This window comes from Pogonomyrmex barbatus, unplaced genomic scaffold (genome assembly GCF_055798465.1).
Source record: "Pogonomyrmex barbatus isolate J1 unplaced genomic scaffold, ASM5579846v1 scaffold4, whole genome shotgun sequence".
Classification (NCBI taxonomy): Eukaryota; Metazoa; Arthropoda; class Insecta; order Hymenoptera; family Formicidae; genus Pogonomyrmex; species Pogonomyrmex barbatus.
In genome coordinates this window covers 11,142,678-11,167,169 of record NW_028297138.1, presented here as the reverse complement: position 1 = coordinate 11,167,169, position 24,492 = coordinate 11,142,678, and the positions used below count along the sequence as shown (strand labels likewise).

At 43.1% G+C, this 24,492-nt stretch overlaps 2 protein-coding genes across 7 annotated transcripts in view; one reads left to right on the top strand and one right to left on the bottom strand.

The window, feature by feature from the left end:
- The window catches only part of LOC105433001 (Mediator complex subunit 20), a 78,441-nt gene that overhangs the window by 3,139 nt on the left and 50,810 nt on the right, over positions 1-24,492 (top strand). The gene's annotated exons all lie outside the window — the stretch shown is intronic.
- LOC105432999 (facilitated trehalose transporter Tret1-2 homolog) overlaps positions 634-24,492 on the bottom strand; it is a 62,970-nt gene continuing 39,111 nt past the window's right edge. For all 4 annotated transcript variants that reach the window (XM_011648053.3, XM_011648056.3, XM_011648057.3 and 1 more), the window contains 7 exons: positions 10,404-10,505; positions 6,581-6,714; positions 5,916-6,162; positions 5,540-5,824; positions 5,128-5,380; positions 4,704-5,044; positions 634-4,433 (listed from right to left, as the gene is read on the bottom strand). In XM_011648053.3, coding sequence (XP_011646355.2) covers positions 4,296-4,433; positions 4,704-5,044; positions 5,128-5,380; positions 5,540-5,824; positions 5,916-6,162; positions 6,581-6,714; positions 10,404-10,505 — 1,500 coding nt within the window. In that variant the 3' untranslated portion in view covers positions 634-4,295. The remainder of the gene's footprint in view (positions 4,434-4,703; positions 5,045-5,127; positions 5,381-5,539; positions 5,825-5,915; positions 6,163-6,580; positions 6,715-10,403; positions 10,506-24,492) is intronic.

The following is a 24,492-nucleotide window of genomic DNA, read 5'->3' as shown; positions in this document are numbered from 1 at the left end:
TTCACTATTACTGCTACGTATTACGACAAATTTTTCAATTCACGAGAGTGCACAGTGCAGATTTTTCTTTTACGTAGTTTAACGTAACCTATAGGGGAAAGAAAAAGGAGAAGGTTTTCTCTTTTCTTCTTATCACGTGGAAGATCTGACGCAATGTGGTCACTGCGAATAATTCGATATGCCACTCGGCAATAGTAAAGCTCGCTTATTCGGCGTGGTATACTAAGAATACAAGATAATCTTATCACGATCGAGAACTTTTGTAACCTATTTAAAATCTGAAAATTGATCGTATATTCTACGTATTCACTCGTTTCACGAGCATTGCACCGCGTTAAAACTAATTACAGACGTAATATCCAATACTGCATCCAAGCGCCTTTGAGCATAAAATATACAGTGCTTTGAAAATATATATACCACACTGTAATTCTGTCTTTTGACTAGCTTAAAATACTCATCAATGTATTACCAATTCAATAAATTATATTTTTATGTTTTAAAAATAATTGATCTTATTTTCGTTAGTAAAAGTATGACGATTTGATTTCTTTTTATCAAGATATAATGAAAAAAATGAAACATAATTATACAGAAAATTTTTACCTTGAAATATTAATTTCTAACACTGTATATTTCTAACTGGTATATATTTTTTCAGGACACCATTGTATAACATATTTAATAAAATATCTTTGTTTAGGAAGATGCGTGCACTTACTTCCTGTAGACAGTAATGCCGGTATCGAAATGTTATTTCTTACATGATATGTTGTTATCCGAATTTACGATTTCAGCGTTGACAATATTTTTCTTGCGTATCATATACGCAAGTTTATGTATAAAAAATGGAATGTATTTTACGAATCGATAAAGTTTGCGCAAACGCAGATTTTTCCTCCCCCGCATCGATCGATCACTGTCTGCAGAAACACGCGAAAATATTTAAGTACTGGGATTTAATGTGTCTCCCGTGACTTTCGTACACATATATGTATAGGATATGGCAGGGATATGACTCACGGGTATAATAGATAATTACAGATGTGATAATTCTGTTTGCGGCCCGCGCAAAGAAAAAATTCCTCTTGATCTCACATATCCATTTTTATCAATGTAGATTAATCATAATCTTAATTTAATTTATTCTTTTTTTCTATTTTTTTTCTTTATTCTTTTTTAATCTTTATAATTAAAAAAGTTAAATTAAGTTTGACTTATATTGACAGAAATGGACATGGATTAGACTATCGAATCCAATGTGTTATACGCGGTTCATTATTTTGTTTTTCATCCACATGATGTAATTTCAGAAAAGAGATATCTTAAGGGAATCTTTTCTCGCGATGATCATCACAAACAAGCTATGATCCGCAAAGTGTAGTCAACTTCTAACAAATACTTTGTCGTGAAACACACTCTCTCTCTCTCTCTCTCTCTCTCTCTCTCTCTCTCTCTCTCTCGAAGTTGTTCTACAAACTATAAAAATACAAAATACATTCGTAATTATGGAAACTTTCGTCTAATCGACTTCGTCATTCAAATGCGGTCAGGCATTTTTGAGAAATGCAGGAAATCGTCGAAAGCAGAAGACTTAGAGAAGTAATGAAGATTAAGACGAAGGTCCTTCGTCTTCGCGCTCGCGGATATTCAATATTTAACTGCTTTCAATCTCCCTCAGGAGGATGGAAGAAGGATATATATATATATATATATATATATATATATAATACATACATGATCTCTTAATAAAGCTAATAGTACCGAATTTCGCTCTACCGGCTTCGCGAAATCAGCAGTTTGTATTGTCAAGAATTTGTTTGTCGCTATATCGCATCGCATCTAGTTGCTAATTGCGTAAGTTCCACGAATACGATAGAGCCGTATGTATATATAATATACAATAATCAATGTACACAATATGTATCTTATATGAAACATATGTAGACGTATCTACAAATCGATATATTGTCATAGTTAAGTCATTGGCGCCTGTGCTACGCAACGAGGCCCTGATATATTTTATAGCGAAATATTCTGCTTTCATCCGCAAAAAGTGTACTCTATATATTGTCGTACTTTTCTCAATAACGCAAATGCTCACGCATTGCTCGGCTGTAAGAACATCGTTTTTAGCATTGGTAATTTTTCGTTTGCTTTTCCTTTCGAGGCTCATCACATTCTCGAAAAAAGTGTGCTCGAATACCATTAACGATTGAAAAGTTGCATATAGCAGCAGCAGAAATCATTGCAAATTTATCGGCTACTTCGCAGAAAGATTAACTTGGCAGTCTACGAGCAGTTTATCAAGTCTATTCTAAGAACTTTATCAATATCGTTTACTCGTGATATACGTAATTATTTATCTTTTTATTCACGTAAAATATTTCCATGCTTTCTTGCTTGGAAAATAGAGAATATTGTCTTTTACTGCGCGAATGAAACTTCTAATATTATGAAAAATTTGTTAACAAAAAATATAATCGAATTTATTGAAAAGAAGTCGTATCTTCGAAAACTAATATAAAGTAGATAACATGAAAGTATAAAGTTTACACTCGTTACGATTTTATATAGATTTAATTTGAGGCTAGTATATAGATTTACTTGATATTGTTTTTGATCATTTTTTATAATTATCATTTGCAGCTTTTAAAATATCTCGAAGAGATATCAGACTGGATAAATAGATAATGTAAAATGAGCATAATCATTTGTTCGTATAGAAAATAAAAAATCATTCTAGCTTAAGATGATTTCTGAAAGTAAATGAAAAAAAATCGCTTTTTTTTAGCGAGAAGGATCAACTATTTAAAGTCGATGACATAACCTTATTATCAGTCGAGAAACGATTTAATTATTAAAGCCAGACATGAAGGCAATTTATGACTCGATTATTCGGTCATTTTTTTTTTGTACAGATTTTCCCGTACGCGTATGTTTTTTTTTATGTCTCGATAAGGATATGTAATTATTAAGATATGAATCTCTTTGAGAGAAAGGGAATTTCTGTAGTTTATCTCCTGCTGATAAACCTTTTGATTATCAACTTAACACAAAAATCTAAGGCAATTTATCAAGTAGAAAATGCTTCCGCTCGTTAAATGCATCCAGAACGAAAGATTTGAATCGGTCCATTGGCCGTTCGCGCGCTTCTGCGCAAGATCATGAGTCATGCGTATCGATGGACGGTCTATCGATGAGAGAACTCCCGACCGCTCGTTCGTATCGTGTTTCTCTTTAGATCATAAATAGCACGTCTTGTAGTAGATGAAGGCGACCGTGTCCTTGCCGAAGGTCCTGCATTCCCTTTCATAGTGTACCTGGCCCGGCCCGTACCTACCATCTCGCGGATACTTGTCTAATTTCGACAGATTTCTATAGAGCTTAAGGTAATCGTCCTCGAAGGATGCTTCGCTCTCTTCTCGATGGTACCTACTACGTCGACGATAATTGTCGTCGAGTCTCTCCTCTCGAGTGCCATCCCTGGCGCGGGCGGACGAGAGATACGTGACGTCGTCGAGTTCCAAATCCGTTAGATCCTGCAGGCTCTTCGGATACGCGCGCCGCCCTCCTTCCACGGAGTCGCATGCCTGATCCTTGAAGTTGATGGTCCTGCTGCGCCGCGGCAGGGTCGAGTAATACGACCTCTCGTCTCCGCCGTGATTGATGCCGTTTCTCAGAATCGGTTTGGAGACACACAGGCCTCCCCTCGCGAGGTTCAGCTCACGCCTCCAGATATCGGCCGCATCGTAATTCGTTTCCGCGTACTCGCGCCTCCTGGCGCGACGGGAAACGTCCGTCTCGTTGGAACGACGAACATAACTCGCGTCGGCTCGCGTCGGGTCCCGAGGATAAGTGCTGTTAGAGTACGCCACGCGTTTCTTCTGACCGCCGTTTCTTCGCGGTCGCTCGTAATGGCGACGACGATCCTCGCTCGTTTCACGATCGGCTCGCGGCGGAGGGTTGCTTCTGATCGCGTCGCCGTTAATTCCGGGCGCGTCACGACGCGACGTTTCATCGACTGAACGACGAATCGGCAGCAAACCGCGAGACTGCATGAAGCTCTCCACATTCCTGCCGATCCTGTTGGTCTTCTCGGCAAAGATGCCGCAGTAATTCGAGAACTTGCGATGAGCGGCACGCGCAGACAACATCGTGATGTTGGAGGTCGCGATTGACGGATCGCTGCGATAGAGATCCCGCGGATCATGCTCGTTCGGATAAGCGCCTCCTGGTAAAGGCTTGTTCGCCTTCTCCAAGTTCGAGAGACCCCCCGTCAGCGAGGCCTTATACTACCGTGCTTGCGCATAATCCGGATTCATCTCGTCCAGCTGCTTGCCCTTCGTCTCAGGCACGCAACAGACAACGAAGCAGAGTCCGCAGACCGCCACGGCAGCGTAAAACCAAAAGGCTCCGTGTAGACCGAGACTCTGAAATAAGAGTCGCACTAAGTTACTACAAGATTACAGAAGTTAATTATTGGTTAATTATAAAGAGAAATATTTAACTGGATGGAAAGTTTCATAGCTTAACGAATTATTCTAACGATTAATATTATTACTCAAAATGTAATATTTATATTTGATTTTTGTTGATCTTTTCGTTTAAAATTTTATAATCTTGAACTCGAATTTTAAATTTAATCTTCATAATCCTCGCTCGTACTTTAAGGAGAAAATGGGAAATGAAAATCTGTTCACCTGCTGAAAATCCATAAAGAGCTTGATCCCGAAAAATGCGCAGAAGTAGCTGAAGCTCGTGCTAATGCTGGAGCCGAGGCCGCGGTACTCCAGCGGAAATAGTTCGCCAATCAATAGCCAAGAAATTGGCGATATGCCCAGGGCGAGAGCGGTCGTGAACACGAGCACGCAGAGTAGCGGTATCCAGTCGTGTTGGCCCACCACGGCCGAGTCGACGTAGCCCAAATTTTGCGTTTGTGACACGTAATACGCGTAGCTGCCGAAGCCGGCGAGCGCCAGTGACATAAAAACTGTGCTGGCTATCAAAAGCGGTAATCTACCGACTATGTCGATCAAAAATCCTGCAACACGATTTCTCACTTAAACACGACGACTGTGAGCGATGTCGCTGGTAAGAAAGAGAATAATTTACGGAATTTAATACCTGACAGTAAAGAGGCCAATAGCTGTACAAATCCAATCGCTATGGTCGCTCCGTGAGGATTCATTCCGCCTAGGGTCTGACGAAAGATGAGTACCGCGTAGTAATTAAACGCATTCGCGCCGGAGAATCGTTGGAAGAACATGAGACCGCACGTGATAGCGATGGGCTTGTAGAGTCTTGGTGTAAACACGCTGTTCTTGAAAGTCAGCTCGTACTGCTTAGCTCTCGAAGCCAGAATATTCGTTTTGATGACCTGGAGACATATCGTTAATCATAGTGAATGTATATTGATGTATTATCGCACCGTGACCGATATCCGTGATTGATCTTTCGTCGAAAACTTGCGAGAGACACGAGAGGAAAGTCGCTCCATTCTGAAAGTTACTCGTCTTTCATAAGTTTTGAAAATCACCTGCAGCTCGTGTCTTATATCGACGTGTTCTCCGCGCAGCCACTGCAAACTGTTGGCGGCCTCGTCATCTTTGCCGTTCAGCACGAGGTACGACGGTGTCTCGGGTATAAAGAGGGTCCCCAAAAAGAGCATCGACGGCGCGACGGCCACTAGTAGCGCGCTTTGCCGCCAATTCAGATATGTGCCGGCTATGTACGACAGCAAGACACCAACGTGACCCAGCACCTTCAGCATCGCCGACAAACACCCGCGAATGCCGGGCATCGAAATTTCCGATATGTACACCTGCCGAGAGGAATTTGCTCATGCACCGATCGAGTTTCTTAAAAAAAAAAAAAAAAAAAAATCAATCGAGTTTCCTTTTATTATTTTTTACCTGAGCCACCATAGTGATGACCGAGCAACAAAGCCCGCCGATGAAGCTCGTGACGTACACCAACTCCACGCATGGTGCAACGCCCGTTAAGACCCAGGCTGCCGCCAAGGGTAAGGATGTCACGCGTAGTGCCAATCGACGACCTCTCCGCATTATCCAGTCGCCGATCATGGCGCCGAACCACGCGCCCAGCATGGACAGCGACGCGACCCACGAGGCCTCCTGTTGCGTAACCGAAAAAGCGGACCTGCCGACATACCGTAAGCGCAATTAGGATTGCGCATTATATTGTCTAAACGTCGGGCGTAATCCAGCCGTGTCCACGAGGCAGTCTCGATATATTGGGTATTGTTCCCGGAGTGCCGGGGCAGACGTCAGGTGCAAACGTAATCGCTCTTGGCAGCCGTGTCCCGGCTGTCGAGTATTATTTGTGACCAGCTTCCCAGTAGAGTTCGCGTGTTGTCGTCGCGGTAGACGCATCCCGGAATTAGCAACCAGGAACGTAACGCTCGAATAAGCTACAGGCAGTGGATATAATTGTCCACGTTTCAGATTGAAATCCGATATTATCATCAGTAACATGATAAATTTTGTCCGTGCACAACACGCGGAACATTTGAACGTCTCTCTTCGCTTACGTATAATCTAGCTATGTCGATTCTTACCACGTGTCATTGTTGGATGATTGATAAAGATGAGGCGGTTGATTATCCAATATGGAGTCTAACGCGGGCGAGGTGTAACCCTTGGCCAAACCGGTGGAGAGAGTTCCCATAGACAGTGCCAGGGTCGCCAAAACCTATCCAGATAAACAGGCTTTGATGAACTCACGCGTGAAATGATCTTTTTATGCTGACGCTAAAGTATTTACGCAAGAACGCGATGTAGCACACCGGTGCTAACGTCACCTTCGTTTATTTTACGTTCGGCGGGTGACTGAAATTTACTTGCCTGTGTATTCCTTTTACCGCATTCTTTGTAGACGCCTACCTACCGCTCTATAAAGATCATAGATTCCGACAGCGTCGAAAAGAGCCGTAACTCCCACAACGTGTTTCTAGGTTTACTACGTGGGCTATTTCTATTTGCATTGCGCGCACGTTTTCCCATTTTGTATTTATCTCGATTTGCGGACTTCACATCCGCATTATCGGGAAAAAAAAAAAATCTACATCTGTCGATGTAGAAACGCGGATTTGAGTTCCCTCCTCTGTCGAGTCTCCTCCGGAACGTCTCCTAATCGGAAAACATTCTGAATAGCGGTGAAAGGCTGCTAGAGAGAGGGATATATAAATCCGTCCATCGCGCATCATGATGCTCCAGCAATGTATACATCCAGAGCGTGCACCGCGAATTTGTGCTGCCGCGGGGTGCAACCGGCGAACAAATTGCCAGCCAGCAAATTGAAAGCTGGGCTTGGCCCCGCGCGAGGAATACTAAACATTTCGCGTTTATGTGCATGCGCCGTATATACGTCTGCAACGTACACCACGGCTATTTCAAAGTACCGCGACGGCACATACATCGGCGCTATATATATGCATCTCTTGCATGACAATGAACGCACGTAAGTCGCGTGCATTCGACGTATCGCTCTCCCCCCCCCCTCTCTCTCTCTCTCTCTCTCTCTCTCTCTCTCTCTCGATAAATAATAGTAAAATTTCGCGCGGAAGAAATGCATAAAAGATATCTTACAGCGATGAAGATGTCTAGTACGTGTTTTTTTACGAGGTAATTTTCCAACTCTTTTCGCTGACTCGTTAAGTTCAAACATTAAAGTGATCCTTCCGAACGTCTCATCTTTCTACATGCATGCTCAGCATCCGTGATCTTACGGCGGGCGACGAGTAACGTAAGAATATCCGTGCGAGGTTTATCTCTTCATCTGTTTATCTGTTTGTATACTATAGCATATCTTTATGTGGGATGTGCATTTTTCGCGATGTAAGAATTTGTAAGAACCTGAACGTGACAATTGTCCTATTGGATACACCGATTTCCAGCCTCTCGTCGGTTTTGCGAGATAAGTAGATCAGAAACGAGTGAGAAAACTATTACGAGACACAATGGCGGTATGTCATTCATACAAATATAGCGAGTGAAAAACATATTATCGTAATTGTCGTTTGTTCGTTCTACAAGAACACATTTACAGTAAGCCAGAAGTTATTTTTAGATTCCCGATTTACAACACCAAAGTTTCTGCTTCGAAAGGACTTTCTTCCCATAATTTAAATAATTCTAATTTCTTAATTTACATAATTATCTAATCTACTCGTTAAAGCAAATGTTAGACGACTTGGCGCTCCACATTTATCTTGCTCCACAAAACGGCAGTGGTTGATCTATAAAATCGCGAATATCGTTATAAAAATTCGCCGATATTTCGTATTAAACTCTGACCTTTCCTCAATGCGAATGTGTAATTTACAGCGTAAATGCGAGCGACTAAAGTGCCGGTAGTTCGATTTTAATGCGCAATGACCCGTCGTAACTCATATTCGTGGCGAGCGGGACGACAAGCGCGTATTCGATAAGGAATTTCAAGCGGCGCCGCCGATTCCACATAAATTTGCATGCACTTTCAATTATCTCGCTCGCCATTAGGAGCAGCCAGCGTAAATGGTCGTATTACGCGATTAGACGTGTCGCCATGTGTAACCTTTCTATCGTCTCGCCAGAGAGGCGCGTGATACCGTCGTCTCCTCTGGACTATAATAATGCGTGGATCGTGTCCGCAGGACACCGCTTTGCAATCTAGATCTTCTCCTTTTTCGTTTATCCATCCCTGTTGACCGCGTGAAAATTATAACGCGATCCGAGATATAATTCAATGTTTTATCATAATTAATTTCTTCACGATTCTAAAGACTGGCTTTCGAAAAAGAAAGATAAATTTAAGATTATGTTCCTGCTCTGTCCATTTAAAGCTATCATGATGAATGGATAAAAAAATTATTATTTATCAAACAAATTGTAGGCAAATGCATTTCATATATAATTAAGGAAAAAATACCTATGATGTTCATAATGAAATCTGTCCTAATTTTTTGTTTATAATTTTTTTTTTCGCTGAATAATCAAAAAATAATTATTTATGGACAAATGTGAATAATTAAGTGCGATACTAATTTTGTCAAAATTCTTAGATAAGAATGCCAATTTCGTAGATCTCAGGTCCTCGGAAGCTCGTGCAAACCGCGGAGAAAACATGTCGGACGCCGTCAATCTTAATTATTCGCATAATACGGTATGCGCGGGCAGTCACGACGGTAATGGACATGAGTTTACGAGCGCGCTCGCTCGAGTCGCTTCGACTAATTATCGGACCGCGCGATGAATAGCGCATTGAGGAAAACGTTGAGCACGGTAACGAGCGCCGATCCCATTTCTTAGAGCGGCGTTGGAGAATTTGGAATATTAATTACGGTTTATATGCGAGATGCGTTAAGGGTATACGAGCGACGTTTATCTGCATACGCGATATCGCCTATGCAGACGAACGATTTCTATTACGACACGTACGAAAGGTCTTAACGAGCTAAAGAAACACACGTGTGCGCTCTCTCTCTCTCTTTCTCTCTCTCTCTCTCTTTCTCTCGCAAGTGCAACGAGAGTGTATTTCCCTTTCCAACATAAGAACTTCGCGCTCCGAATCATTTCTAGCGATATTATTTTTGAGCGTTCTTCCTCGCCTTATTTTTCTTTCGCGCCTCTCTTCCTCTTTCTACTTTCTCCCCCCTCGCTCTCGGACACGACGTTAAAAGCTCGTTTGCATCGAGCCGTGCGAAATACTCGGAGCTACGAGCTACGGGTTCTGCAAGCGCGGGGGATGTGCGTCAGAGCGTCGGGTCGAAGTTAGTCGGGGGAGCCATTAGCTTAAAACTATTAGTCGACCGTGGGGTAAAGGCGAGAGAGAAAGGGAGAGGAAAAACGAGCTTTAAAAGTCGTCCCGCTTATACGATTATGAGGATGGTCGGTCGGGTTGCTGTGTGTTAAACGCGGCATCCAATGTATGTGGGTGTACGACGGCGGTCTCCTCTTACTCTCCCGAAAGGCCCCCGTACGTGATATCCATTTTAAACCGGACCACTCAATTACGCTCGGTGCTATCTTCGGTGTTTGCATATCAATATGGCCCCTTGCCAAGCAAAAACAAAAAGATTCGTCGCGCACAATCCGCCTGGATTATTTAAGAACTGCGTTCCTATGAACGCAGTTCCGATGGCGGAGAGACATAAATTGCCGAAGGATGCTGCGCGTTCGCCGTATAAAAATATCCACGATCATCGTAAATTCAGTAGCTATGAGCTGCGAGAAAGACACCAAAGTCGCGCGCCTTCGACGGGCCGTTCTTACGCTCCTCGCTGTATAAATCTCTGAGCACGCCGCATAACCGTGTAAATTTCACGCTTAATCGCTTAATTATTAAGATGATCGATTTATTTCTAATATAAATTTAATGAACTAATAACAGCCTCTATATACTTGTGACATGTGATGCGGCCTCGTCGCCGTCGATGTCATGTGTACCACGGAAGCCCTGGGCATTTTAAAATTGTCCTCGCCCTCGTCCGGTATCGTTGTTACCTGCAACAAGATATAAATAATGATCGGTATCATCGATAACTAAAAACGAATCAATTTTTTTTTTTTTATTTTAACTTCTAAGGAATTTTGGAGTAATTCACTTTATCTCCACTTTATCTCTTCGCTGAAGCTCTTACAATTAATATTTCTATCACGAAACTTTCTTTCCGCTGATAGGATACTTTCTCGCCCTTTCTCTTCCAGTCTGCTGACCAGAGAATCGTTAGCTGCCCTTTTGGGGACGAGTGGACCGTCAATCTTTGTATTATCTTACCGACTTGGACGCAAGTCATCCAGGCAACAGCCGAGCAGCTTAAGAGACGGAAGCTGCTTCTGAGAGAGCTGTCATCTCGATTATCGCGTCAAGCTCATTGGACCGGAAGATAACAAAAAGATGAGCGATGCTCATAGTTTAGGGTGCATTAAATAGACAAAAGTGCGAGCGATATAAGTGCAATCGCGACGTTACGCGTGTTGTACTTCAACCGTTGAAGTTATTGCCTGTGTGTTTTACGAGCTGATCGTTCGACGATGATCGCAACGCGTGACCCACGCGTTGAGATATATCGATCAATTCGGTGAGAGAGACGTGTGGGAGTAAACGTGCGATAACCCGGGTTTATGCGTATCAGACGGCCGCTTTATCACGCTCGTTCGGATTTAACGATCGGCCCGTTATTGTTCGAGGACCTTCATCAATATGGACGTCGACCTTAATACCCGTGAGTTTCCTTTGGAGAACGCCCGAGGCGCTCGGCTTCCCCTAAAAAGCTCACCCTTAAAATTTCCTCGTTTTCATTAAAACGCAGCGAGACGCTCCACGTTAATTCCTTCTCTTACAGCTTTTACAAAATTTCTTACTAGACTTCTTACAAATTACGACGATTAATCAACACGGACGCGTACGCTGATAAATTAAATCACTCGCTAAATTCGATTATAATTCCAGAGTACAGTTCAATTACAGTCTAATTATAGGCTGCGTATGAATATATTACGCCCGTGAACGACGGCAGTCGTAATACGCTTGAGTAACCTTGAAACAGAAAATCTAGACTCGGCCGTCAAGTAGTCGTCGGATCAGGCAGCCGTAAAATGACTCTATCTAAATCATCGTCGAGCACTCTCCATTAAGATTGAATCTGTTAGCTCGTCGGTGTGCCCCCTTTCATTGTTTATTTATACACACCTGACGGCGACAGGGATCCGATTCCTCCGATAGTTTAGACTTAGGGACTGTCAGTGGTCACAGCACACGGCCTATATTTATATTTAAGACGATTTGTATTTAAGACGACATTAGATATCCCGCGACACTCGAGGACTTTTCGATATCGCGCAATCGCGTGAGTTATACCAAGAGTCACGCCTTTCCGTTCACGCCTTTCGTGATTTACGATGAACTGGTTTTGCCTGACAAAATTTCGCGGGAGCCTGTTCTACGATAGCTGTGAAAAGACACATACACCTATGCAAGTATAAGAGTTAAGCAGAGTTCTGTTTGCAGAAATATTGTTGGAGAAATTACTCTTAATATCGATACGATTGGCCTTAAGTCCTTGAGATTTCTTTCAGATTTTCAGAAAAATAATTACGCTCCAAAAAATAATTACGCGCGAAAAATAATTATATTTAAAAATTATTATTTATACAAAGAATTTTTTTCTGATTTCTGTTAACATCTTTGTAAACTGCGAATATGTTTCGAATATCCTCTGACGAGCATATAATCATTTTACTTGGCGACGATGCGAGCTAATAGCGGAGTGCATCAACGAAAATCAATAAGGAAGCATAAGGCGACGGCGAAATGGCACGGATGTTTTCCATTTAATGCGAATCTCTTGATTATTCATGCGAGTTACCGATCTCTCGGAGTTTGCGGTTTCTTTTTACGCGCTCGCCCGTTGAATCCCCGATTAGTCTACTTCACTTTGTCCTCCCCTTCCTTTTCCATCGCTCTTCTGCTCGCGTTATCTCTCTTTCTTCCTCTCTCTCTCTCTCTCTCTCTCTCTCTCTCTCTCTCTCTCTTTCCTGCTTTAGGCAGGCCTCGCCGGCGTGACGAATGAGTTAGCCGATTTTCAATAATCGACAAGACGGCAGATAAGTACCATAGAATCTACCAAATGCGATTTCTCACATTTCCTTCCTCCACCTAGATTCCACCCGTGGATTTATTTCCCCGAGTGTGCGGCGCTGTGGGCATCCCCGGCAAATCGTGTCGCAAAATCAATATCTCGAGATACGCTGGGGAATTCCATGAGGACGATCACGCCGGAATAGAGTTTGCAGATAGTTCGCGAACTGTGCGGTATGTAACACTAACTTCCGCTCCATTCGTATCGTCGTGAAAAAAACGTATCAAGGGAACGGGGAATAAGAATGGAAGAATGGTGGTTTTCTTTCTCGTATGGAAAATACGCTCGTGAGAACGCGCAAAAATGATTGTCGCGCCCAGCGAAATGTGAAACGCGAGATTTCTTTGTGCGAATAATAATTTTACGTAACAATAATGACAGTTATATGGTTTATATCATATTTTCGTTGTTACGTCTCGGAATGGTAATACAATATTCCATGGAATATCGGAATATCGATAAAAACACGTGCACGAGTCGCGAGCGTCCGCTCTGCAATTTATCTTGCCGAAGCGGAGCGGCGTAAAAACGTCGTTAAAACGCTTCGTACTATAAATTTCGTTTTGACCGCTCTTTTTCTTTGTAAATGTAGGACCAAAGATAACGAGAGTAAAACGGGCCTTTTTGCATCGCCACCGCTGCGCGGCTAATTGAACGGCGGGCGGAACGGAAAAAGCGCACCATCGGAGACACGAAAACGCCCTGTCGCGTTTCTGAATTTATAATTTAACGTCGATTGTGCGGCGCATTTGCCTCGCCTCGGAGGAAATTGTGTTCGATATTGATTAATTGAAATCGCGTTTGTTACGGTACGGAAGACGGAAACCGCGGGCGGGATAATCCGGAAATTAATAAATCCCGCGCGTGAGCCTCGTGCGGAAGAGTGAATCGCACGGCAAGACACACCACACGTAGCCTAGAACGTTTATAGTCGCGAATAAATCGGCGCCTGGGAGGTTCGTACGGCGGATCTTCTACGGATAGTGCACGACGCTTAATAATAATTCCGTGCCGAGATTTAATAAGAGATGCCCCCGCTCTCTCGCACTTCGCCACGAAGAACGGCCGCGCCGCGAGCTAAAAGAGGGTTGGCCGCTGCCGTTTCGAAATCGCGTTCCATCGCGCGTTCGTTCGCGTCGTGGGTAGGAACCGAGGGGGAGGAAACGTAACTTAATTACTGATTTTTGCGATAAGACGGGAAGCTCCATGCCCCGACCGACGAGAAATAAATGGGGGAGGCCGAGGGCACGCGGGGCGATCTCTACCAGCGAGGGGAAATGCACACAGAATCGGGCCGCATATAACCGCGCTATTAGAATTTTATCACTGTGCCAGGAACGAGCGGCGGAATAATAACGCGATATACAGGCTTAAGTGCACACTGTGGTATATAACGCTATACACACCGGGGTCTCCTAAGGAGAATATCTTTTTAATCCCGCCCCGTAGATATTCTCTTCTCGCGCCGCAGAATTGCTGGGTCTCCCTTATCAGCCTGATAACGTAATTAATTCCAACTTGGCATTTTAATAATTCCGGACTAGACTCTCTGTGCGAGATGATTTTTAACGAGAGATAAATCCGGCATCTCGATGATCGTCGGTGCACGCGACGAATCACGCGGTAGCGAATGACTGTACTTGCGAGGCGTATCACTTGCAATGCAAACATCAGATAGAGACGTGATTAATCCACACGCGACGTTTATGTGTTACGTGTCGCACACGTGTTGGTGTGAGATAAAAGGTTTTGCATGCGGTACAGTATCGATCCCGACATTTCTTATACGTTACCAGGGCATCGGCGATGCTTAAATCGCGAGAGCACCGCGCTAATTCACAGGCGACAATTACGGCAAATTGTAATGAAATTGCACAACGCACGCTATACTCTGCTCTGACGACTTTTCCGCTCGTTCCGCTCACGTTCCGCTCTTTCGCAGACAGAGGAAGAAAGGAAATATTAATAAATTATTATTATAATCTTTTCGCAGAACTAATCTCTTTATCACACTGTACATATAATTCATAATCTTTCAATGGAATAATCTTACCATCGAAAGAGTAGCAGATTGAAAATTAAAGAGGATTTCAGAGAAAATGTTTTATCGGGCTTAATTAAAGCGGGAATATTTTAACGAGTGCATCCAGTGGCACGGCAAAACGTCAAGATTCAAGAGGTCGTGTAGCAGCTTTTAATTTCGTCAACGCTTTTTGCGCTTGAGCGTTCTTTCCTAGCTTTTACGAGGGCCGGGATCTTCCGCGAACGGATTTCATTAACGTAAGCATTTCTGCCTTGTACGAAAAACACAGGGCGGCGAAATGAACACCGGAGATATCATTCGTTACTCCGCGCGGGTCGCTGCTCTTCGTGTAGAACTCGTTGTGTCGCTCGCGAAAGTCGTACACGCCCGCTGAAACAAAATGCGCGTGATGTACTTAATTGTTGGAATTTCGCTAAACGAGAGAGAGAGAGAGAGAGAGACTCTTTAATCCCGCCGCAGCCGGGATTGGCACGTCCGACGAAAGAAAGCTTCAAAGATGCGCCTCGTAAAAACGATGCCCGATGTCTCTCGCACTCGAGAGGACTTCCTGTAAAAGAATCTCGGGGAGGGGAAGGGGAGGGGCCAACTTGATTTGCGGCTTTACAGTTTGGAATCGGGAGAAATCCAAAACTGCACTTCTGCAATTTAACGAAAGCCAGTGCGAATTCATTCGGGACATTCCGCCATTCTTCAGGCGCGCTATAGCGCTCTCGCGTTGCTTAATCGCGCAAAGTTGTCTTTAAGCTCGTAACCATTAATTATACATGCATATATACGCAACTGCTGCGGCGCGTTACATTACTCAGCCAAGACTACGGTTCATTCATTAGAAAGTTTAATTCCAACTCGCGGGCTTCGAGTTGCTCGTGCAACGTTATTCCATCGCTATTTCCGTAAAACCGTAATGTTTTCCTTTCTACCGCCCGTTCTTTCGAAATTAAAATTTAATTCGATATTTCTCAGCGGCGATCAATTTAACGACGTTCGCATAATCGGCGAAGTTAAAAACTGCCGACGAACTTTTTCCATTGTTCCCCTCTTCCAATATTCTTCTGTTGAAATTAATTATCTCTGCCGCATATAATTCAGGATTATCTATGCAAATTTTAAGTCGCAAAGTCGATACACTTGTGAGGAAAGTGTCGTCATTAAGTTTATTAAAATGCTATTTAGAATATTGTCTTTAATTCAAAGAATTCATAGTAGTAGTGCAAATTCGCAAACAATCAAAAGCACTGAGGGGAGACGTTCCGAGTCTCCTCTGCCAGCTCTCTTTTGCCGTTCCCCTCACCTTTATCTCTTTCATCACGCCAGCACGACGGCATGTCGGAGGGAATTTTTTTTTTTTTTCGACACGTCCGGGTTCACAGCTGAAAGCGATTCGACTCGCTCGATTCGGTCGAAAGAGAAAAGCAGCGCGGTGACGCGCGATGTACAACACTCCTCTTCTCATTCCCGTCCGTTCGCGCGGGTCGTTGATTCGGGCGGCTCGCGGGGGGTTGATTTTCATTTCCGTCGTGGAGGGCGAACGTAACACGCGCGTGAGTAGAGAAAAGTGGCGGAGAGACACGCGGAAGGAAGCAGAAAGGCGAGAGCGATGAGAGAAGGCACGCCGGCAGATGCGTCCCGACTTGCGTTCGACTTTCCGTTTCGGCGGAGAGAACGCACGGAGGGAGATGCCGTGAAATACGACTTACGTCCCGTTACTTACTTACTTACTTTGCGTCAGGGTACTTCCCCGCGTCGTTCCCCGCGCCCCTCGCGCGCACATTCGGGTCAAGTGGCTATGAATACCGTATATCCAACTGCGGCCGTCCGAAGCAACCGGCCAATTTGTCCGTCATATTTCATCGCCGCCTCCCGCTCCTTCCTCCCTTTTTTCCGAAATGGCCATTTATCGCGCGGGTGGTGGCTCGCGCGCGCGACATTACGTCGAGGGAGCCCCTCGCGGAAAGATGACTCGGAGTAACTTATGCGCGTCCGCCGCTCTTTTGCAGCTTACACGAGGTGTGTGCTCGAGCGCGAACACTTGGTTCCAGCTGGCGTTTTAACGGCCGTCCCGATAAAACGCGCGTTACGCGCATCATTTGCGTTGTACGCCGCGCGAGTCATATATATAAAGATTTTCCGTTTGAACCAGCCACCATCCTGTCCCGAATCGAATCTCGTTTGGTTATTTATCGCCAAGAGCGGGTCGATCCGAATCCAATTACCGAAAAGAAACTCCTTTAGTTTCGCGACTTGTCGCTTAACATAATCGCCGCACGAAGAGGGTAAAAATCGTGCCGTGAAACTTTTCTAAAATGTGAACCGCTCGATTGTTAATCTTCGTCTTCCTTGTAATCTGCATCAATTTGTACCGATGGCGATTGAAATCATTCATACCCGGGCGAGACATGAATCTTGCGAATAAACTTCCAGGAGAGAAAGGGAAAACGAAAGTGGAGTAAGAAGAGGCGTCTTCTTCGCTCCGGTAATAAATTCTTGTGGAATTATGAATCGACGCGAAGGCGGATTCGAACGCTCAAGGCGTATTTACCCCGTAATCCCCGGGATGCACGATGCATTTGGGCTTGAACTTCGCGGATAATGACCAGAACTCGATGTAAGTCACGATCTCCAGTATTACGGGATGAACTCTCCTCGCTCTTCTCTTCCACGTTCCCAGCGCGAGAGTCCCTTCTATTTCTCCTCGTCATTCAGTTATAGGGATCATTAAGAGGCCGAGGTTGACACAGCACGAACATTATCTCGAAATAGTCTCAAGATATCAAAACAATAATCTTTCTCCTAATTTAGATGACATCGGAATAGTACGAAATTATAGAATTTAAAAGAGATAAAAGAATTTGCCGCAGAATTTATATTCACAGAATTTATATAATAATAATTTATTAAGAATGATAATCAAAATATTGTTAAAATATTAAAGAAAAAAATTTTATATCTAGAATCTAATACAGAAGATATTTTTTTCTCTTTCTCGAAGTATTACTCGAGATCTTTCGTAACAATTCTCTCGGATAGCATTGAGACAATTTTATTCTCCCTCTCGGAGAGGGATCTCAGGTGGAGTTTGTGCTAAGAATAAATCTACAGTGTCACGTGCCACGCGTGTCGTATCTAACTCGCGCTCCTCTAGACGGTTGTAACTCGCGAGCATGATCCATTGATGTGCACAATCGAGCCTCCTCTCACGAGACGATACGTCCTCGCGTCTCGCTCACACGGCATTTGTCCGTCGGCAATATTTATCTCAACCTCGTTGCATGCTGGCCTGCCTGCACGACTGGTTTCACGGCGAAAGAAAGCACGTGGAAGAACCAACGTCGCGCGAGTCGGTCGACGGAGAGAAGGTGGACACCAGACACACGGGAGAGAGAATTATCTGTCCACGTGGCGAGCGTGGTGATCCATGAATAAATCCAGCTCGATCCGGCTCTCTCTCTCTCTCTCTCGTGCCTATGGTGTTACCGGCCTGCTGATAACTAATCGCGCGTTTTCGAGACTTATACGCGCCAGACGTAACGCCGGTGCGAACGCTATTTCATCGGTGCGCGACGGAATCGACGTGTATCGGACGGATATCGGAGTCGAGTCGGTCACGAAGGATGCACGGCCTGTATTTCATCGGGGGAAGGAGGGGGGGGGGGGGGAGAGTCCTGTTCCGATTTTGCGCGATAGTGCGCTCGCGAAAGGTCGCTCCGTCGCGACACTTCCTACGTCGACCTCCTACGCAGCGGATGTCCGATTTTAGAATTTCATCCACATCCTTTGTTCGTTTTGTTCTTTATTCTCAACCTATGATCGGGGAGAAATGTGTGCGCCGTATTGCTACGCGTAACACATAATATGCATCCCTGGAACCAATTACGTCGTGTCCTGCGGTCTCTTAAGTTCGTTTCGCATTCCGCCGGCACGATACTTTGAAGTATCGCTTACCGTGCACGACGTGATACGACGTAACGCGATGTAATTTCTCTGTCGATGGGGGGTGGAATGAGAGACATCTCCCTCCTTCCGCTGCATTTCTACGGTAACCGCCCTGCGAACCGCATACGGGAACGCGCAAGGAAACGTTTCTGACCTGTCCGTCCCTCGTCTCTCGGATCGGTGTCCTATTTCAGCGTCTCGCGACTTTATATGTTCAAACGGACGAACGATGTGTGGAATTGAGCCGTTCGAGTTCCATTTTACGTTTGTTCTCACGTGAAACGGAATCATTCTCAAACGGAATCGAATACTCGATCGGCACAAAGATAGATAGCAAAAGTATATTTTACCTGCTTCTTTCATTTTTATTTTAAACAGCAATATTTAGAATTTTACAGTTCATACTTTTGCACGTATCTTAAGAACGTTGAGTGATACGCTCTGGAATTTTTTTTATTAGCAGTGGAGAAATTGCGCTCTAATCTAATGATAATTAGAATAGGCGAGGCGTGTCAATTTAAGCATCGATTTAATGGCGCAGAGCGGACTGCAATAGAAGTGAATGATTTGGAATTTCAATGATGTCCGAAGCTTCTACTTTAGCCGCGTCGTCTGTGAGTCGGGCGTTTAAAAATAAATTTAGGCTTCACGCTGACTGATTATGGATACGAAACAACTGCTCAGCATTGAATCGAGTTATCAAGAAGCCGTCTCGAGTGCCTTGACGTTAATTCGAAACTAGTCCCCGGGCTAGAAAAGAGAGCGTCTATTTGCGTTAACTGCTAGGCCTGTTCTCGTATATCCGATAAAGTAATTTGAACGTGAACACGTGAATGCAATTAGATATAAATATTGATGAAAGCGGCTAAATATCAGAAGACACTGCCGTGAGAGAGAAATATGATACGCGTGCGTCATAAAAGATTTTGATGACAATGTTAACCATGGTACGTTATATCTGTAGTATAACTGGGCCACACGGGAATTGTGTAAATGACGTACGTGCTGTTTTCAGTGATACAATATTAACAGAAGCAGCCAACGCGAAACCTAACGTAATTAATTTAATCTCGCGGTCCATTATTTCCCGAAAACGCGTATTTTGGGCTTTACACACAACTCACGCTCGCATTCCGTTTATCTGTTATTTATAATAATATATAATATAATTTATAATATATATATATATATATATATAATTTATAATATTCGCGAATGAAATAAAATGAGGTTAGACCTCGGAGAGAAATAAGATGTATGTTGTATGTAAAAACTTTCTTATAAGAGCGAAAAGGGAATCGATGTACGAACGATCCGATGGTTCGTACAGTCTGGTAACTTGTCTTACACTTGTTGGGAAAATGCCGAGCATTGGATTACCGTGGATATTCACTCTTTTTCCCTTGTCGAGCAAATATTTGCAGGTCACACCAGGTACTTCTCCCTTGTAACCGCTTCTTCAGGCCAAATTTATTGGAGTACGGAAATCTTATACGCAAACAGTGCCTTTTTTTGAGACACGATTGGCTTTTTACGATCCTCAGAAACGTCGGAGAATTTCTAGCCTCGATTAACGATTCGCTTTTAAATATTAATATCAATATCCTCCCGTGTAAATCACGACAAGGAATCGTTAAATGATATTGCGTCGTTAGAGATTAATGTGATTTTGATAAAGCTAGTAAGTATAGAATTTATCATTTGTTTTTCTTCGTTCGGATTATATTTTATTTTTAGCTCGGCGAGACTAATTTTCTTTTTATATTTCAGCTGATAGCGAGTTATCATTCTACACTTTTAATTCCCGGCATCAAACCGGAGATAAAGTGAAATGCGCTCCCATAACGCAAACATTTATGTGGCAACGGAAGTCGTTCACTAGACGGAATATTCTAAGCGTGGAACGCGACGACGTGAATAAATAATATGTCTCGTACGACAAAACATTGTCCTGCGCTATCGTACTCGTATACGAAAGTTAACAAAACATTTAATAGATACACGAAACAGACGTGCATGTATAAATATCCTCATTAAAATGTTTTTCACGGAAACGTATGTTTTTAGAAAAATAACTATTTTAGGAACTTTCTTGTGCGTTTCTGCCACCACAAATACCTATTTATCATAAACTGAAATAAATTAAACTGTACGGATACAAATCAATAGCTGTAATACGAATAATGTCAACAGGAACCAACGTTGTATGTACAGGTGTAGATGAAGTATGCATTTAAAAATAGCTAATAATTGTATACGTTTCAAACCTGTTTGAGTTCTCTTTAGCACATATTATGTCCAATTACATAAAATCAGGTTCGTGAATATAGTAAGTGAGTTAGTTAGAAAAATCGGTGGCCTTCATACGAGTAATTCAAAGTGCATACAAATCAGAACCGCGATATCAAATAGATCTAAAAACTTTTTATTTATGAGTCATGCGGTTAAAACTGTAATAAAATAAAAAATGAAATACATAAAAGCACGTCACGAAGTAATATAAATCACTAAAATTATATGAAATTACATTAATAAAAATTTAGAAGTTTATGATCAGAAAATGAAAACTTAATAATAAATTGAGATACATATAAATTTCTTGTAAGAACCATATTAACAATAACATATATAAGTAACAATAATATTATAAATCGTTCCCACTAAATAAAAAAAAAAATATCGTGCATTCCTAAAACTTAAGTAAAGTTAATTGGAGTATAACGGACAAAAAAAATTCTGTATCGCTCTGTAAATTAATGTCTTGCTTTTGTTTACATATATTTTTGTTCATATGGACAATTTGAAATATTAAACATTTATTTAAAATTTCGTCGCGATATTTTGATATAGAGAAATAAGAAGTTTCCCTTTCAAGATATAACCCGGTCAGGAACGATTTAACAACTAGGCCTCTCCCGGCGTTCGTTCCAGTATGCGCGAATGCATCTTCGACCTACAACGTAGCGGCAACAATGAGTAATAAGCGACAGTGAGAGATAACTGTCGCGGGAGAGGTTCTCGGTCCTCGCTCTTCAATGGTAATCGCACTTTTGGTTTCTTCTATTCGGCATTGTGCGCGTTGGCCTATCGCGGCGCATGCATTCGCATGTATACAGCTCGTACGCACAATCGGGACTTGCAAATGTGCAGTGGCACTTTTGCCGTAGGCCCTGGACACCCTCTCCCTTCTCGGCCACCATTGTTCTACGAGCATTTTAAAGTACACATTCGAACTCTGACATTGGCCTCGGCGGCGCGCTCGGAGGGTGTTATAATAGACGTGCCGCGTGCGCCGTCCAGGACGGCGGTGCTCATTCGACATTGATATGCATTACACAGCACCGATACACAGATACCGCGAGGAACCTCGAATATTTCTTATTGGAAAACAGGAACCACGGACCTGTATGCGTCGCCGGGAGTAATCGACGTTTATATGCATAGTAAAGATAATCCTTCATGCATCGCTACGCTTTGCATGCGCTGGACTGATATGCATAATAGAGATAATTTTTTATGCATCGGATACCTCATGAGACAATAATAAAAGAAAAATTAGGAGCGGCCTGTATGGGGAATTTATAAAATTTTCCACGTGACGTGAACGTGCATCGTTAAAGCGCCGTGTCGGTGACCGAGAAAAAATCGAAAACCGGATGTAAAAATTGTGATGCGAAATGAAATCGTCGGGGGGAGAGGGGGGGGCGGGGTTTAGGGAGCGCGGGAGGAAAGCATCGCCCATACATCGAATACATATCGATCGTGAACTCGGCTCCGAGATCCTTTCACGCTCGCTCGGGATACGCAATCTGAGCACCGCTGAGCCCTAGATACGCGCGTATATATGCATTCGATGTATTCAAAGGTGCAACCCTTTCATTAGCGTGTAGGCCACGCGCTCTATTATCCTCAACAAAACATCCGATTCCATTGTCACGCCGTGAACAATGCCGCGCGCCGCGGTCACGTGTTCTACTTTCAATCATTATTCGCGAAGTATGCATAAAATTGACAAATTGCGCCGCAATCGCACTGCGCGATGCGCAAAGTTTCTTTCTCTCTCTCTTTCTTCCTTTGTCTCTCTTTCGCTTTCCTCTCTCTCTCTCTCTCTCTCTCTCTCTCTCTCTCTCTCTCTCTCTCTCTCTTGTATTACGCATGGTCGATCGCATCGCGTTGTTCACAGCTGATGTCTTCGCGCCTCGGAGACAAAGATCGTATCAATTAACAAAAGCACTCTTCTTTCGACCCTCGTTCTCTCTCATGATGACATTCACACGCGTGTGATTATTCAGCATGCTAACAACATCAAACAATTTCACGTTCTCGTTCGTCATATCTTTTTAATGAATTGGAAAATTTCTTTTTACGAAACTGAAAACAAATGAAACGTCAGCAAAAAAAAAGAGACATCTTGATTGAACTATTCAAGTGACCATAGAGAAATTTTGTTGCTTTGTTTGACTCTTGAAAAAAAAAGATGTACGAAGGCACGTGCTCCACTTTTTACGAGGGAGGGGACGAATGCATCCTATTCTTCTGCAACCAGTTTGCAAACATCACTCTTATTAGGGAGAGTCTCCGGAAGCCCATTCGGGAATATTAAGTGACAATACTGTGTGTATTTTCGTTAAAGTCGTTCATTTTACATAACATGAGAATTTAGCCAAACAAAAACATTACGACTTTGAGAAATGAAGAAGACTCGTATAGCAAAGTCACGTTCATGAATTTTATAATATTACGTAAGATCAGAATATACACGTGTGTATGTATTTAGATAATTAGTGATGTGAAAGATAAACTTTCGTGATTTTTACACCGATGTGAAAAGTCTGAGAAATAATATTAAACCGTAGGGATGATGTTGCAAATTATATCGTGATGGCCACGCGCGTCTAGCTGTAGCCTGAGGCATTAATAATGGCGCGATATCGGATCTATTACATTGGCCGGTTTTCCGCTTATCGAGTAAATATTAGTTCCAAGTAAATATTCGAGTTCTGCGCGGACAGAAGGCAGAGGATAAGAAGTTGTATAAATCTACAGGCTCAAATCACGACGCGTATGCCTCTTATCACAATAGGAAGTACTCGTCGGAGTGATACTTCCGACAAGGCAATCTACTGAAATGGATAAAGATCCTTTAGGGTAACTCAGCGCACGTCACTCTTCGGCTTACTCACATGACAAAAGGCGGTTATGTAAACGCACACAAAAGCCTCTCAATGTGATCGCAGACGAGAGCGTGCCTTATCGCGCATAATTTCTCATTGCGAATCGATCCGCGCTTAAGTCAGCGATAAAGCGAAGAAGATCCGAGTTTCCCGCCGACATCCATCGTCGCGGGAATTTTGCAGCTTCCGGAGATGAAATGGGCGAGGCGGATGTAGCCGCGGGCCGTATTAATTACACGATGTAATTGGTCGAGGCGATATATTTTCCTTGTAAAGGCAAGGTTTCTGCTTTGCAGAGCTGAAACTCTAGTCTATTTCCTCTGACGTTCGTATTTCTTTTCAAGATGAAAAAAGGTATTACCACGCCTTTCTACTTCGGATACGTTATTTTTAGCGAAACGCATAGTACAGCGCTATTCAGATTCTCATAATGAATGCGCAATTATTTCTCGAAGCTATCTCGGTTTAAAATCTGCATGTCTGCGTGAGGGCCAACCACGAAATGCATCGTGAAAGGCACGTCTGCCTCCGAAGTAAATCGATCAATGTTGACGCAAGTGGCCGGAAGATTCGACCGGTTGAGGTCGATGACCCTCCCAGCTTCAATATCAATAATATCTAGGAAAATATTCGAGTATATCAGATATATTAAAAAAAAATGAAATTTCAACTTTAACAAATTCCCATTATTTTTATTG